At 35.5% G+C, this 15,738-nt stretch overlaps 1 protein-coding gene across 1 annotated transcript in view; it reads left to right on the plus strand.

Moving 5' to 3' along the window:
- THOC2 (THO complex 2) overlaps positions 1-15,738 on the plus strand; it is a 54,758-nt gene that overhangs the window by 22,490 nt on the left and 16,530 nt on the right. Inside the window, exons 14-27 of the mRNA XM_009331190.1 lie at positions 1,391-1,432; positions 2,138-2,179; positions 3,458-3,588; positions 3,676-3,777; positions 5,020-5,104; positions 6,079-6,172; positions 6,659-6,739; positions 7,020-7,116; positions 8,911-9,028; positions 9,814-9,993; positions 10,604-10,768; positions 11,457-11,732; positions 12,171-12,312; positions 14,810-14,967. Of these exons, the coding sequence (XP_009329465.1) occupies positions 1,391-1,432; positions 2,138-2,179; positions 3,458-3,588; positions 3,676-3,777; positions 5,020-5,104; positions 6,079-6,172; positions 6,659-6,739; positions 7,020-7,116; positions 8,911-9,028; positions 9,814-9,993; positions 10,604-10,768; positions 11,457-11,732; positions 12,171-12,312; positions 14,810-14,967 (1,713 nt within the window). The remainder of the gene's footprint in view (positions 1-1,390; positions 1,433-2,137; positions 2,180-3,457; positions 3,589-3,675; positions 3,778-5,019; positions 5,105-6,078; positions 6,173-6,658; positions 6,740-7,019; positions 7,117-8,910; positions 9,029-9,813; positions 9,994-10,603; positions 10,769-11,456; positions 11,733-12,170; positions 12,313-14,809; positions 14,968-15,738) is intronic.

Consider the following 15,738-nt stretch of genomic DNA (forward strand, 5'->3'; position numbering starts at 1 on the left):
ATAACCTAATACACATCCAGTACTTAAAATAGTACTTTCTATTCCACGTGTTAGGTTACTTGTGAAGTAGGGGATGTTGCATCTTTTTAATTAGTGAGGTCTCCCCCTGTTCTGCCAGTTAAAATGCTGCTATTCTTGAACTTGTGTCAATGACAAATCTCTGGATGCCACTAAGGATGGGTTCAATGTGGGGATCTAAAACACCGTATAAAGCCTCAAGTTGCCAACTTTAGAAATAAAATGGCCTCTTGAGATTTGTTGTTGTCTTTTGACCATATCTTTACCACGTATATATTGAAAGATTGGTAGTATGACCTGTTTTAAAAGGCTGGAAATTGAATTTATATTCTGAAGTCCCTTGGAATGTACTCAGTAGCTCAGACTGAGGCTAGTGATTTCTTTGGGTACTTTTCTGGCAGTTTGCTATTTGACTGGCAGATTTTGTTTTATTTTCAAGGCAACAATAGAGGGTTTTAAAATTTTTTTTTTAATAGAAGCTCAGAGAAACTTTGGAATTCATAGTTTTTGAAATTATAATAATTATAATTATTGTTATTAAAACCACACACCCCTCAACTTAAAAATCACTATTTTTGTTACCTAGCTTTTTATTTTAACTTACAACTGAAAGTTGGAGAGGTTGGTTGATCTAAATGGTACTAGAGGGGAGATTTTCAGTTTTATAACTTTTTTTTTTCTTAAAAGTATTTTTTTATTTCAACTACAACTAACAAATACTGGGATGTTCAAAATTTACGTACCACCTGAGGGGAAGCTTTCATGGCCAGCTGTACTTGATGCAGAGCTAAGAACACAGATAATTCTTGGGATTGAAGATCTTTTTGTCTAATTTAACAGATTTTGGCAAGAGAGTTTGCTCTCATCAGGTTGCAATGATAGGGTGACAGAAGCTACACTAAGTTTGGGTTCCAAGTAGCCTTTGTAATAAAATCACGGTAACTTCAAGTGGTTCCATCTTCCCCTACTTCCATATCTTTGTAGGAGGTATAATTTCTCAGCATCTTCTCATCCAGAATGATAAGATTTCCCAATGGTTAATACTCTTGTTTTATAGCATGCTTATTTCTTGCTGGCCTGTGAGAAGATTGATGTTTGAGTGATATGCTATGTTGCACCGACAATGCAATTAATTTGGAAATTATAATTTCAAGGGAGTAATTAATTTTACTGCAGACTATTAGGACTACTTTGTAATTAAGTTCAAGTACTGAAGGTTTGTGAGAAAGCCTTTATTTCTGTGGATATGTACAGTAGAATGGAGATTACTTGGTTATAGGAATCTCTTGTGCAGTTTTACTGTAAATATATGAATATAATAGTTTAATGTGTTTCTGACAAGAATGAGCAACATTTTAGCTATTTGCTCTAGGTTGGAACTATGAAGAAATTCGTCAGTGACAGAGTGGTTAAGGTAACATAGGGAAAGTTATTTTAATGCACTATTGCCATCAGCATGTTGTAGTTACGAAACTACATTTAACACACAGTAGAAATACTTATAACTGGAGGTGATTTTGACTGTAAGTTAACCCATACAGTAGTTTAAAAGTTAGACTACTAACATTGCACTGCAGCTTTCATGCTCAAGTGTACCTTTAAAATGATTGTGCACTTACTGGTGTGATAGCTTAATATGCCTTTCATGGTGAGCGGAACAAGAAGAGAGAAAAGAAAATAATTTAATAATTAAGAGTAAAAGCTTAAGAGGGTATTATTGTGAGAGAAAGGTGGGGAAAATAATCTATGGCTGTTGATAATTGGGTTGGAAGTCCTGGGGTGTTTTTAGGTAGAAGGTGAATGCTTAGGGCATTTTTTTTTTCCCTCTCTCCAGTAAGAAATTGAGTATTTCATATATAATAGTAAGTTTCTGTAATATTTTAGTTCTTACCTCTTTTTGAGCAAAAGTGTACAAAGCCCCTATATATGTAAGCAATGCATTTTATCTATGCATTTGAATTTCTGTTCAAAAATATTTTGATGCTGACAGATCTGGAAAATTAAACATTTACTAGACATGCGGCCCTTTATGTTTATGCTTTTGCTGAGATAGCCTTGTTCTGAAACTGTAACTGTTACGTTAACTGTGCTACAATTAACATGATTGTCTCTGTTATAGTTTCAGTGTGATGGAAGCAAACAAGAAGATAAAGAGAAAATGGTGAGTTCATTTTGGAGGATGGTGTTTTTATGCAAGATTTTAATTGAGACCAAATGTTTAATAACTGTACAACTCTCCTTTTTCTGTTGAGTTTTATGCTTTAACAAACGTACGTTATAGACTTGTCTTGATTTTTATAGGCAGGTTTGAGCCAGTCATGGGTTTTTTGTATTCCTGTCCTTTTTTCTTTTTTTTCTCTCTCTCCTGCATTCGTCATGCCTAATCTTGTTCTTTTAGTCCACTGCATTCTACTTATTTGCTCAGAATCAGCTGGAGGTACTCCAGCTGTTTATTCTATAAATACACTTTTCATGGTGGCACCTTGTATCTTAAAGAATTTACTGGGGAAAAGCATAGAGAAAAAGAGAAATTAGAAGTAGGGGAGGTGTTTAATAGTACAATGGCTAATTTTTCTTTATTGGCTAATTTATTTATTTCTAAATTTTCTAATTTATTGAATTACCAAGATTGGTCACAATGAAACCCAGGTGTCCAGCTGAGATCTAGCATACAAAAACAAGTTGTTTTTTTTAAAATTAACAAGCAAGTTTTCAATATGAAGTTCGGGCAGTTTTAATTATTACTTTCATTATTACTTATTACTCCTGTTTCTCACTTGTCATGATTTCCTGACTTCCTGAATCATTGCAGAGAAAATTAGTCTATTCTGTTTTGTTGTGGGGTTGGGGGTGGGGTGTGTGTGTTTGTTTTTTGTTTCCTGCTATGGTTCTTCTAACATAGCCCAGTGGGAAAGATGTGTTTAATAAAGGGCAAGGATAGGATACTGAAAACATGGAAATTGGTACTGTGCCTTGGGAACATGTATAATGCCTTCAGGTTTTAATCTGGGATTTTGAAAATGGAAGTAGTGGCAAGGGATACCTTAATACGTTGAAAGCAGTTGCCAAAATCTATTTTCTCCTGTTGTGCTTCATGCAAGTCCACAGTATATCCGTTTTTAAATGATATGTTTGATTGGAAAAATCTTGAGTGCAACTTGCTGAAAACTTCAGCAGCTTTGCTCAAGTATCTTAGGTAGGCAAATAAAATATTGACAGTATATATGGCCCATAAATTATCTGATAAAAAATTTATGATGGGAGATATTTTTAAGTCCTTTTAAGACTTTTTTGTTTGTTTTTGTTTAGGAAGTCTTAATCTTGTGGCAAACTTGTATTTTGTCAGTCTACTAAGATGTGCAATTTGTGCATCTTTGCGTAGCATTACTTCTGATGTACTTACTTGATAGTTACCTTGAGTTTTTTGTCTTTATCTCAGGAGATACTGTTTAGCTGTTTGTTGAGTATTACCGATCAAGTCTTACTTCCATCTCTTTCTTTGATGGACTGCAATGCATGCATGTCTGAAGAATTATGGGGAATGTTCAAAACTTTTCCATACCAGTACCGGTGAGTAGAACAATTTGTTTCCATTCTTTGGAAGTGGTCTCTTGAATTGTCAGTACTAAAAACAGTTTTCCTTTATAATCTTTCAAGGTACCGTCTTTATGGGCAATGGAAGAACGAAACATACAATAGTCACCCACTTCTAGTGAAAGTTAAAGCTCAAACCATAGACCGAGCCAAATATATCATGAAGTAAGTTGTCTAATTCCATAAATAATTATCAACTGTGATACAGTGTATTGCATGTCACCAAAACTTGACAAATACATTCCGTTTCTGACTCAGTAATTTCACTGATTATCCTTGCTCATGGAGTATTTAATGTACTGTGATTTAAAAACTGTCAAATAAGTAAGGATACAGACAGATTTGTCACCAATAAGGGTATTTCATCAGTGAAACAAGTCCCATGAAATTATTTAAAACCTCTTCCATGGGTGTGCTGCTGTTTGATTAAATTGCTTTGCTTATGCAAATGTCAAGAGTGCAACATATTTTCTCTAGGTATGGAGACTTTTTAATCTGAAGGGTCTCAAAAGTCTTGTCACAGTTTCTATAGGTTTGAAAGTAGGGCAGTAAGTTGAATTGAAGGGAGCGATTCATTCTCATCTTCAAGTGGGCTCACAATTTCAGACTTCCCTCACACTTAATGTCTCCGACATCATTGTCAGGGACTTGGGTTCTCCATTTGTTGTTGCCAAAAGCAAATGCTATGGTTTTATAATGTGGATAATTAGAACCTTTCTAGATAGGCAAGACAGAATAATTGTTACTGGGTAAAAGACTTTGGACTTGCAGCTGTGAAAGCTAGAAACAATGATTTTGATATTCTGACTTGCTGCATAGCTAGCATAGACTGTAAAACTTCACATCCCTTCTCTTGTACAGTGGATTTCAATTGTGCAGATGAGCCACAGTGCTGTCAGTTGTTGAGATTGCTATGTGTACCATTTCCTTCTGTGTATCAACTTCAGGTTTCATGTTAAGCTCATATCTTAAGTAGGGAATGCTGTGGAAGTGTAACATGATGGAATTAATACTGTTTTTCAATGAACAGAATGCAACAAATGCAAAATGACTGATCTGTGGCTAAATTAAATTTGCAGGAGAGATTAACAGCATCGCATGTATTTTTATATGTGGTATAGGTCCCACTGACAACTTCCGAATGCAAAGTGCTCCAAGTTGAAACTAGAATACAGTCCATAGTAATATAGGGACAACTGGTTTGTTTGTACGGTCTGCACATTATAGGATTATAAATTTCAGATTCCCAGAGGAGTAATATTTCTATGCTTAAATTTCTTAAAAACACATCTGCCAGTGAGAATTTAATCTCTGTGACTAATAAAGGTGTTTCTTCACTGGCACTAACCTGTTGTTTTAGTATTCTTTTAGCTTGTCTATTGCAATAAAGTATGTTCTTTTTTACAGGCGTTTAACTAAGGAAAATGTGAAACCCTCTGGAAGACAGATTGGGAAGCTCAGCCACAGCAATCCTACAATTTTATTTGATTATGTAAGTAGTTACATGTATTTGAATACTATTTCATCCTAACAATAGATATTAAAGTATGGGAAGGGACCTGCTGTCTTAGTGAGAGGGCAGTTCTAATTTCATTGTTTTTTACTTTTGATGCAAATTTTAAAATATGGTAATTTGTTAGCAGTGCACAGGTCTGAGATATTATATATGACAATAGCTCTTGAATAACCACAACTGCACAGAAAATTACATCCACTTATTTATAGGAGCAAAGTATTTCATTTGGGATAGCTGGGATGGGTCTCAGAGGTACAGGGATGTGCTGATCAGGTTATGCAGAATGCAAATTCAAGAAAACATAAAGCTTTGAAGTCTGAAATACAGCTATGAAGCCGGGGAGGGTTTTTAAGATTACTTGGTGCTTCAGAATGCTTGAGAGGTGTAAAAGTATGTTGATGGACCTCCACCTTATTCACAAATGTGAATTGTGATTATTGATCTACCAGTTTTTAGACTTGACTTGAAGAAACTAATACCGCAATACACATGCGTGCATGTCGTGTACCAAAGGGAACATCGTAAAATTTGATTAATACAGTTTACTTGTATTCTTTCATGACCTAGGTTCATTTTTTTTTTTAATAGTCTTTTATTATTAAGTAGCAACAGAAACTCTTACTGCTAAGGCTTAGGATTCTTAAGAAATCTTAGAAGAAAATGAGTGGAATGTTTTTGCAATTTTATTTTCTATAACTGAAAAGAAAAATAATTACACAGAATTGTTTTTACATGTTAGAGACATGTTTCACTGATATCTCTAAGGTACTAGGTAAATTAATGAGATAACCTATTACTTTGAAAGTGGTTTAGGACCTTCTGAAAAAATTAATTTCAAAGGCTGTTTTGTGTAGGTTTTGAAGACAAGCATTGTTAAATGGTTTTAATTTATTATGTGAAAGATAAGGAATACTGTTCCTGTTCAGCTGAATGTCTTTTGTAACTTTCAGATTTTATCACAAATACAAAAATATGATAACTTAATAACTCCGGTGGTTGATTCACTGAAATACCTCACTTCACTGAACTATGATGTTTTGGCATGTATCCTTTTATGTGAATCAATGTGTCTAATTACTGATAAAGTTGCAGTTGTAGCCAGATTAAATCTGCTGTCTGTGAGTAAATGTTATCTTCTATTGTTTTCTATTATTGCTGCTTTTTGCTGGAAATTTTAGTGAAGTTTGCAAATATGTTTGCACTTTTAACGGGTTACAGAACCCTCTCTATCCATTCTTTCACGCTATTAAAATTATACTTTATTTTAAAGCGTTTTCTTACTACTTTCGCTCTGTTCTTGAAGGCATAGTGATCCTGTAAATACTGAGGTAAATACTGCTTTTTAAGTTATGATGTCTTTCATGATTTTATTTTTTTATACTATAACTATGTTAGTGGATCCTCTATATCATGCTTGCTATACTTGCATATCATGTTCATATATTACAAATTGTGGAGCTGGAAAAACAGGTCTGTGTAACTTTTGTTTTTACAAATCGAGGAAAAATATTCTCTTTAACTCCGCTAAAGACTGTATCATTGAAGCTCTGGCAAACCCTGAGAAGGAGAGAATGAAGCATGATGACACTACAATCTCGAGCTGGCTGCAGAGTTAGTATTCTTGTTTTATTTATTACATTAATGTTTAAAATACTTCACCTTCCCTATGATCTACCATACCATTGATCATTATGATCAGTATTTCACTTGGATCTACCACCTAATTTTTTAAACAAATCAGAGAGCTGGCAAGTTTAATCAATAGGAAAATATTTTTTCTTTGCATTACAAAAATACATATATTGCTAACATTCCACGTGTACTTCGTTAATCCTTATTTAATGATTAGTATCTCATGAGGTGTAGTCACAGCTGTTTCTCCGTGCTTTAGGTCTGGCTAGCTTTTGCGGTGCAGTTTTCCGAAAATACCCAATTGAACTTGCTGGTCTACTTCAATATGTAGCCAACCAACTGAAAGCTGGGAAAAGGCAAGTCTTGTAAACTGATCTTTATAAACTCATTTTTCATAATGTATTATTTGGGTGTTTGCTGATACATGGGTGCTCGATGTAGTAGTAACTCTAGTAGTGGTAAAACTCCATTCATGATACCAGGAAGGTTAAGAAATCTAAATAGCAGAAAGAATAATATCTTATTTAGTACAGTATTTTTCCTCTAATTGTATAGCTGTGACATATTATTTTTGAAGTACTGATTTTTCATCTGTAACTGATTTTAATGCAGTTTTCTTAACAACTAACCAGACAGGGAAAAAACCCTGCTGGTCTGTAATATTGTCATAGAAATTATTGTATGTTATTTATAAAATAAGTATTCATGATATAAAAGGGTGTGACTGTTAACAGTTTTAGTTTTTTCTTTCTCATAATGTCTTCTCTGCAGGGATGGCTCTTAACATTTTAATATTATTTTAAATACTTTGTCCAATTTATTTAATGGGAGTTGAATGGCTTCTTGGTATATCAGTGTTAATCATAACTCAAAAAAAATTTTTCAAACAAGGTTTGCAATTTGAATCTTCCTTTTCCTTTTGTTCTACCATTGTCATCACTTAGCATTATTGTTTCATTTATTTATTTAATTTTAATGTGTTATTTTTATCACATAGGTGAGTATCAAATTTTTTCTATTATGAATCCCTATATGCTTCTTGAAAGACAGCTTACCAATGGAGATAACGGAGCATGTTATTTTAGGGTATTTATGTTGAGAAATCTAGTTCTGCAATATAGACACTCAGTCTCATGTGCTCCCCTGTCCCCAATTTGTTTTGTATTCTGATGATGGTACAATAACATTGAGCTACAGAGGAAGGGTAAGTAATGTTTCTTGTCTTTCCCTGGAAGTAAGTATTAAGACTAAATATTTTGAAAAAAATCATTTTTTTAATATTCAGTTTAGTATTTGGGATCATAGGGGAAAAAAATGGATTTACCACTATAACCAGTTCCACAAGACTGGAGTATTCAGGTATTTGAATTGGAGTATATGCTGGTAGTTCCTGGACAGAAAACGTACTTATGGTAGGAACAGCAATCAAAAATATAAACAATATGAATTATTTAAATATAAAACTTTGGTTTGGAGGGCATGGGTCAATACTTTTTATAAGTAGGTCACATAAATTTCAGAAGTTACTGGAAAATACTGCTGATTTTGAATGATCGTGATACAATTTACTGTACTTCTGTTGAGGAAGAGTCATTGCCCTTACAGAACTCAGAGCAGGAAGTAAAGCCTAGTCTCTGGAGTGTTTTGTATATTCTGTGTTTTAAGTAAAAAATGTTTTCCATGTTCCAAATAACCTCTCCAGACTAATTTTGCCAGTAAATTTCTAAGGCCATGTACTATCGTAGAAGTTTTTAATAAAATTTAAAATATTCCATGTTCATGAAATAACTGTATAGATACAGTATGAAGTATGTAAAACAACAAAAGGGAGCAATAAATTTTATGATTAATTTGTTGATACTTAAAAGTTAATAGCACCACATTCACTATTATTTTCAAAAACAATGAAATTGTTCTGAAGGGGTTTTGAAATCCAGCTGTTGAATGCCTGCATTGTTTTTAAGTACTAACTTTTTACTTGCAATAAAGAAATCCCTGTGTGCTCAGCATACTAGTTTCTTCAAAAAAGAATTAATGTTATTTGTTTTAACGTGCATCATAGTGTTGCTTTGTACTGTGTATTGAATGTCATAGCTTCCATTTCTTAAACATATTTTCTTGTTTTTACTCCACTTCTGTTTTCTGTGCAGCTTTGATTTGCTTATTTTAAAAGAGGTAGTGCAGAAAATGGCAGGGATAGAAATTACAGAAGAAATGACAATGGAACAATTGGAAGCCATGACTGGTGGAGAACAACTAAAAGCTGAGGTGTGTTTGTGTTAAATTTAATTAATAATAGCTATTGTTTATTAATGGTGTTTCTAAAGACTCTGATTCATGAACTCCGGCAGCATAGCTGAGAAAGGCGTTACTGCTTTCATCAGAGAGCTTCCCGCTGCATTGAGCTTGCAGGCCTTGCAGACAGGCAGCCAAGGCAATGTATACATGAGCCTTAATTGTTGTGCTTCACAGCATCTCATATTAACGAAAGCAGCCTTCGTTATCCAGTGTCATATGATAGACCTGCCAATTATAGCAGCCAGTGAGCTTGTACGTTGTGCGGTCCTGCTGTTTTAGCCCTGCTCTGGGGGTAGCAGCTCGCTGTTGAGTGGAGTAACATCTTAAACCGTTTTAACAGCTAAAACTGTTGCAGCCTTGGTGTCAAAGACCTAGTTGAGTCTGACCTACGCTCAACTCTAGCGAGTTCAATAGCTATAATCGGAACTAAAATCTGAAATTCCTGTATTGAACAGAGAAGAGACTTTGAGCAGATGACAGCAGACCTAGGTCTAAAATGCAATGTCATGATGCCTGAGCTGAAATATCACTCTTTGTTTACTGTGTAAAAGACTAATTAATAGCATGCAAGACTAGTTAGTTTCCGAGCCTTACATACATACATTGAAGTACAGGATCCAGAGAGAGTGTTTTATTGATGGACAGGAAACTGTATTGATGTTAATTCATCAGTAATTCTGCAGTCAGAAGCACACATGGTTTCCATTTATGATGCACTATTTCCAAACTTGGGTAACTTTTTCTGTATTATACAGGGTGGATACTTTGGCCAAATCAGGAATACAAAAAAATCTTCTCAGAGATTGAAGGATGCATTATTGGACCATGATCTTGCCCTTCCACTGTGCCTGCTTATGGCTCAACAGAGAAATGGTGTGATCTTTCAAGAGGGAGGGGAAAAACATCTGAAGCTGGTGGGAAAACTGTATGATCAGGCAAGTAAAAACACTTGCATTTATAAGAACCCCTCCTTTTCTTTGGTAACTCCTAGTGTATCAGCACAACATATAAGAGTTCAGCACAATAAGTACAAACGTTTAAGAATGTTCAAAATTAGTTAGTGATCTCATTACTAAAATATACGGGTGTATTAAATAAATATTATATTGACAAGTGACTTCTGAGTGAAAGATTAAAACATCCTTTGTTGTGAAAAGTTAAGTTCTTATTTCTTAAGTCAGCTATTATATTTTTCTGATCTTACTTTGTTAGAGGAAATTTATTTCTCCCCCCCCCCGCCCCCAAGAAGTGGGCTGAATTCCTTTGCCGCCTTAGGCAGTAGGAACTAGTTTCATTTCATTCTGGTAGAACAGAATGCTCTTACAGTTCTGCTGGCTTTTGTAGCGTGCTTTTTTTTTTTTGACTCCCATGCGGCATGGAAAATTTATCATCTCTACCCCCATTAGAAAATTCTTTCTGTTCTATGTGTTGTTAACTTAAAAAAAAAAAAAAAAAAAAAAAGAGAGAACTTTCAAGCATTCCCTAACTTCACTTTTGAACAAAATAATACTGTTTTTGCTAACTTTTTGTATCTTTCACATGTAGTGCCATGACACCCTGGTACAATTTGGTGGGTTTTTAGCATCCAATCTAAGCACAGAGGATTACATTAAGCGAGTGCCTTCTATTGATGTTCTCTGTAATGAGTTTCACACACCTCACGATGCTGCATTTTTCCTCTCAAGACCCATGTATGCACACCATATTTCAGTAAGTAGAACTCTTCTGTTTCCCTGGTGTTAGTGCTGCTGTATTACGTGTTATCAATATATGTGTTAGGTTCCTGCTAAAGTTTGTTTGCAAAATAAAACTTGCAGAAGCTTTATGAGTAGAGGTAGAAAGAGAAGCTGTGGTCTGGAACAGGTTATACTTTATCTTCATATAAAATATGGCCCGTGTGTCAGCTTTCACACAACTGACAGACGTTGTAGCTAATGAAATCATCTCTTCTGATGATTTGGGTGATCAGTAGGAGTTCTCTCCCTCCCTGTTCCCCCAAATGTGTAAGTTCTTCTGTAGATGTTTTTCCTCCACAGCAAAAATCCATATAAATGTTGCAGCTGCCAAAAGGTGTGGTATCTCAGGAACTATCAGAAATAGATTTGTCCTTGCATCTAAAACGTTAAATATCGAGAGCAATTTTTACTTGGTGTAGTATAATGTGTTACTATAACAACAGGTAGCAGCATCAGTGAAGAAAGATAAATCCATCCAATCTGGATGAATACTGAAAGTTCTGTATGATGTTTTTCAGTGCTTTATGTACATAAATGACATTTCACATGTGTAAATGTTTGTTATATAGAAAGGTTTTTGAGAAGTTAAGTTATATTGTAAAAGTTAAATTACATTGTTTATGTACAAAGATTACAAATTTTTCATTTTTTTTAATCCACAGTCAAAGTATGATGAACTAAAAAAAGCTGAGAAGGGAAATAAACAGCAGCACAAAGTTCACAAATACATTACATCGTGTGAGCTGGTGATGGCTCCTGTTCATGATGCTGTGATTTCTCTGCACCTTCCCAAGGTTTGGGATGACATCAGTCCTCAGTTTTATGCTACATTCTGGTCTTTGACAATGTATGACCTTGCCGTCCCACATAGTAGCTATGACAGAGAAGTCAATAAACTTAAAGTCCAGATGAAAGCCATAGATGACAATCAGGAAATGGTATGTTTATATAATTTTATGGTCCAGTTTAAACTTTCTAACCTTGAAAGACTTTTTTTTTGTGAAATGTTATATTAAGGTCCTTTAGATCTGGGAGATTTTGTCAAATCCATTCTGATTTGTCACATTCACATAGTTTGGATTGACTCTTCCTTACAATTTCCCCATTAAAAGTACCAGTGACTTCACTATGTGAAAATTAATGGAAAATCTGTTTCAGAAAGCAATCTTTGACACCTGTACCTGTGGTTTAGCTGTTCACTTCTGTCTTAACTTTAGTTGGCCAGTGTTCATAAAATCAGTTGATTACTAGAGCAGAACATTATTTAGTGAAATAGAAAGTTTTTCAGGTATTCTTTAGCATTATCAGGAATTCAATTGCTCTATCTATAGCAACTGTTAATATAATAGTAAGTGAGTTGCACTGACATTTTATAGCCTCCAAATAAAAAGAAAAAAGAAAAAGAACGTTGCACAGCTCTTCAGGACAAGCTCCTTGAAGAGGAGAAGAAGCAGTTGGAGCATGTGCAGAGGGTTCTACAGAGACTGAAACTAGAGAAGGATAACTGGCTTCTGGCAAGTAAGTGCGTGTAGGGGAAACATTCTGGATGTTTTTGTAGTCATCACTGTCCCCAGAGCTTAAAGTTCAGCTTGCACTAATACTCTTAATGTTGATTTTAAAATTTGATCATTTTATATGTTGAGATCTACTAGCAAGGTAAACTTTTAATTAGAATGTAATGTGTCTTTACTGCAAATGCCGAGTAGTTGGTTTTCAGGGAGATGTTTTGTTTGTTTCTTGCAATGTCAAGACCTTTTAAATATTGCACTAATTTAGAAAATAAAGAGATTGACCAATTCAGTGGAAAGTTGTAATTGCAAGATGGCTTGCACTTATTTACTGCAGTTAGAATGCTTCTAAGTTAGGATAATCACTACATTGCAAGAAATAGGCATGTAAACTTTCAATGAGTGGTTTGAGTTAACTTACTTTGTTTGAGTCCTGTGATTAGGAGCAATATGCCAGTGTTTGGGCAGTAACATAAACCCTGTTCCAATGACAAGATAAGTATTGTGCCAGCGTAACACCACCACGAAATGAAACAGCATGCAAATGTTTCATATGGCAGATATGCAGGAGGCAGAACAAACTTTTTTCTCTGACAGAGCCTCTGTAATGTTTCAATATTGATTGTGAACTCTACTAGCATGGTTAATCTGAAATGTTTTTCTCTGGTCAGTTTTCTTCTCTGGAAGAACTTTCAGTTCGTAACTGGAAGTAGTTGTTCGTCTGTCCCAAGGAGCCTAGCATAACCCAGTGGAAAAGCGTTTTATTGTCCGACTCATGTAAGATACACCCAACTGATTTAATGAAGAAACATTGACAGTTAAATCAAGAAAGGTTATTCCCTATAAATGTTTAATGTACTAGTACGGACAGCAAATTAGCTACATGAAATTACTGGTTGAAAAATTACTACCTGACTGAAGCTTGGTCTTGAGCTGACTGGTAAATTTTTCTGCTTAAGGAAGCACGCAAAAGCATGTAGAAATTTGTTTGTGTAGATATGATCTGTATATAAACATGTACTCTTAATAATACAGGCATTTGTGGGGTACAGGGAATAGCTTATTGTTGGTTCCTGGGTGCTCAGGCTTCAGCTGCAAGAAGTTTCCTAGCATTGCATCCAGAGATGAACTTAATGTTTTCAGCAGTTTCGCCATTGAAAGAAATTATCTGTAATTGTGCTATATGAGGAGATTGAACAGCACATCCACTGAAGTAGTATTTTTTAATTAATATTTTAAAAAATTATTAATATTTAATTTTTTTTTAAAAAAGACTGGCTTCTTATGTAGATACTCTTGATAGTGTGGTTATATCATTAAGAGTAGGTTAATTTTTGGCAGAGTAAGTAGACTGGTAGTTTTAACAGTTGGAAACTAGCTATTCTGACTGGCTGCTTACTTGCTTTACTTTTACACTTTTGAAGTAAAACTTACGCACTTGATTGTTCTGTGAGCTGTGATTCTCTTTTTTTGTGGGTTTTCTTTTTGTGTCAAAGGCTTGTTATGACCTTTGAGGGGTAGATACTAAAATTAAATCAACAAAATTTCTAGTCAGGCAAAAGCTGACAGTCCTTTCTTGAACAAGCTTTATTCCATGAGCATCACAGAATCAAAGCAAGTAAATCTTGGGTCTTTTGACATGTGCCCTGCAGCCTGTGCAAGAACCCCAGTGCAAAAACACCAGTTGCCCTCATGAGGATCATGACTGCTCTTCCTCCAAAGACATCCATTTGTAGGCTTCAGTTCTGTGCTTTCATCCATATGTTTATTTTCTTCCTGCCTTCCTTTTGTGCTGTACATCCCTCCCAGCTTGTTTTTATGCTCCTTGTTAACTGGGCAAGCGCTGCCATGGGACCAGTTTGAGAATGTGTTTGGCTGTTGTGTTGACCAACCAACAGTTGGTCAAATGGAATGGGTAACTGTTGAGCATACGGTGCAGTCTTTTACTCAGTGGTAGAATGAAACTTTCACAAAATGTGTGTGTATTGGGATGGTGGTTTACTGAAGACTGTCCCTCTATTTAAACTCCTATAATTGTTTGGTTGATTGGAAAAATTATTGTTAAGGGATTGTATATAGACAGCATGTTCTTCCATTTCTAAGGAAACTGAGCTGAAAGTCAGCCCCATGTAGAAAGGAGAAAACAAGTGTTCCAGAGAAATAGCAGATGGTTCCTTTTGCTAATGTGCAGAATTTGAGCCGTTGGAGAAGTTTTACCAAAGTTTTTTCTGAGCCTGTTTTTTTCCCCCACTGTGTAATAGAAGAATTTTCCCAATAAGAAATGAAGATTAGCTACAACCACCCTCCTACCCTCCCCCTGTCCTCAGTTAAGCTTGTTTTGACTCTTTCTGAGCAGTGCCAAAGATGTGTCTGGAATACAAGCGGCCTAATGTACAAACTCGAAAATATGGATGTGTGATTCTGAACTTCTTGGGAAGAGAGTAGTTGAGTGTTAACCCATTAACTTTCTTTCTTCCTTTTTTCTCTCAACTTCTTTGTTTTTGAAGAGTCTACCAAAAATGAGACTATCACAAAATTTTTGCAGTTATGTATATTTCCTCGATGCATTTTTTCGGCGATCGATGCAGTTTATTGTGCTCACTTTGTAGAACTGGTGCATCAGCAGAAAACACCCAATTTCTCCACGCTTCTCTGCTACGACAGAGTAAGTAGCTAGAACTGTGTGTGTATGTACTTAATTACTATTATGAGCATGCAAAACTAGTGTCCCCCCTGCCTCCGAAGAGAGATAAACAAAATCATTACCTATGTTTAATTCTAGAATCTGTGACAATCAAAAGTTCCCTTTTGTACTTCAGATTCTACAAACCAAGTTATCCTAGAGCTTCAGGGGCTTATTTTCAAGAATTTTTTTTTTTTTAATTTATCCTAATGAGATTAGCGTTTCAGAGCAAAGTCACTAGCAATCATAGGAGTTGCGTTCAGGTTTTGCAGCCTTCCAGTGGTCTGCATTTCTGCAGCCTCATCTAACCCTCCCATTTTAGCTGTGTGTGCTCTACTGCTGTAGTATCAGCTTTCTTATACTTGCCCCCCCACAAGCAGCATCCTTAGAACCCTTCTGACCCTGGCGAATGGTACTACAGACAGTGGACTAATTTGTATCACAGCTGAGACATGGGAAGGGACTCCCACGGTGACATGGGGAGTACTTTTGATAGCAGTAGCAGCCTGACTTTCTGGGTCAAACGGGGCAGTTGGAGGAGGCATTTGTTCAGGCTGTTCTCACTGTTCGTATAGCCATTCTTTTCCTCCTGTGGAGGAAAAAGGTGGAGAACGTGGAAGAGTCTTGCAGGATGCATTCAGCTTCAACAGTACCAGCTGACTGTACTGTTCCGGGGTATCAGAACCATTCTGGCACTTTCTGCTGTAAGAAGTCAAATTATTAAGTTAGTGCATCATCGGTACAGTTGTAACA

This window comes from Pygoscelis adeliae, unplaced genomic scaffold (assembly GCF_000699105.1).
Source record: "Pygoscelis adeliae isolate BGI_AS28 unplaced genomic scaffold, ASM69910v1 Scaffold100, whole genome shotgun sequence".
Lineage (NCBI taxonomy): Eukaryota > Metazoa > Chordata > Aves > Sphenisciformes > Spheniscidae > Pygoscelis > Pygoscelis adeliae.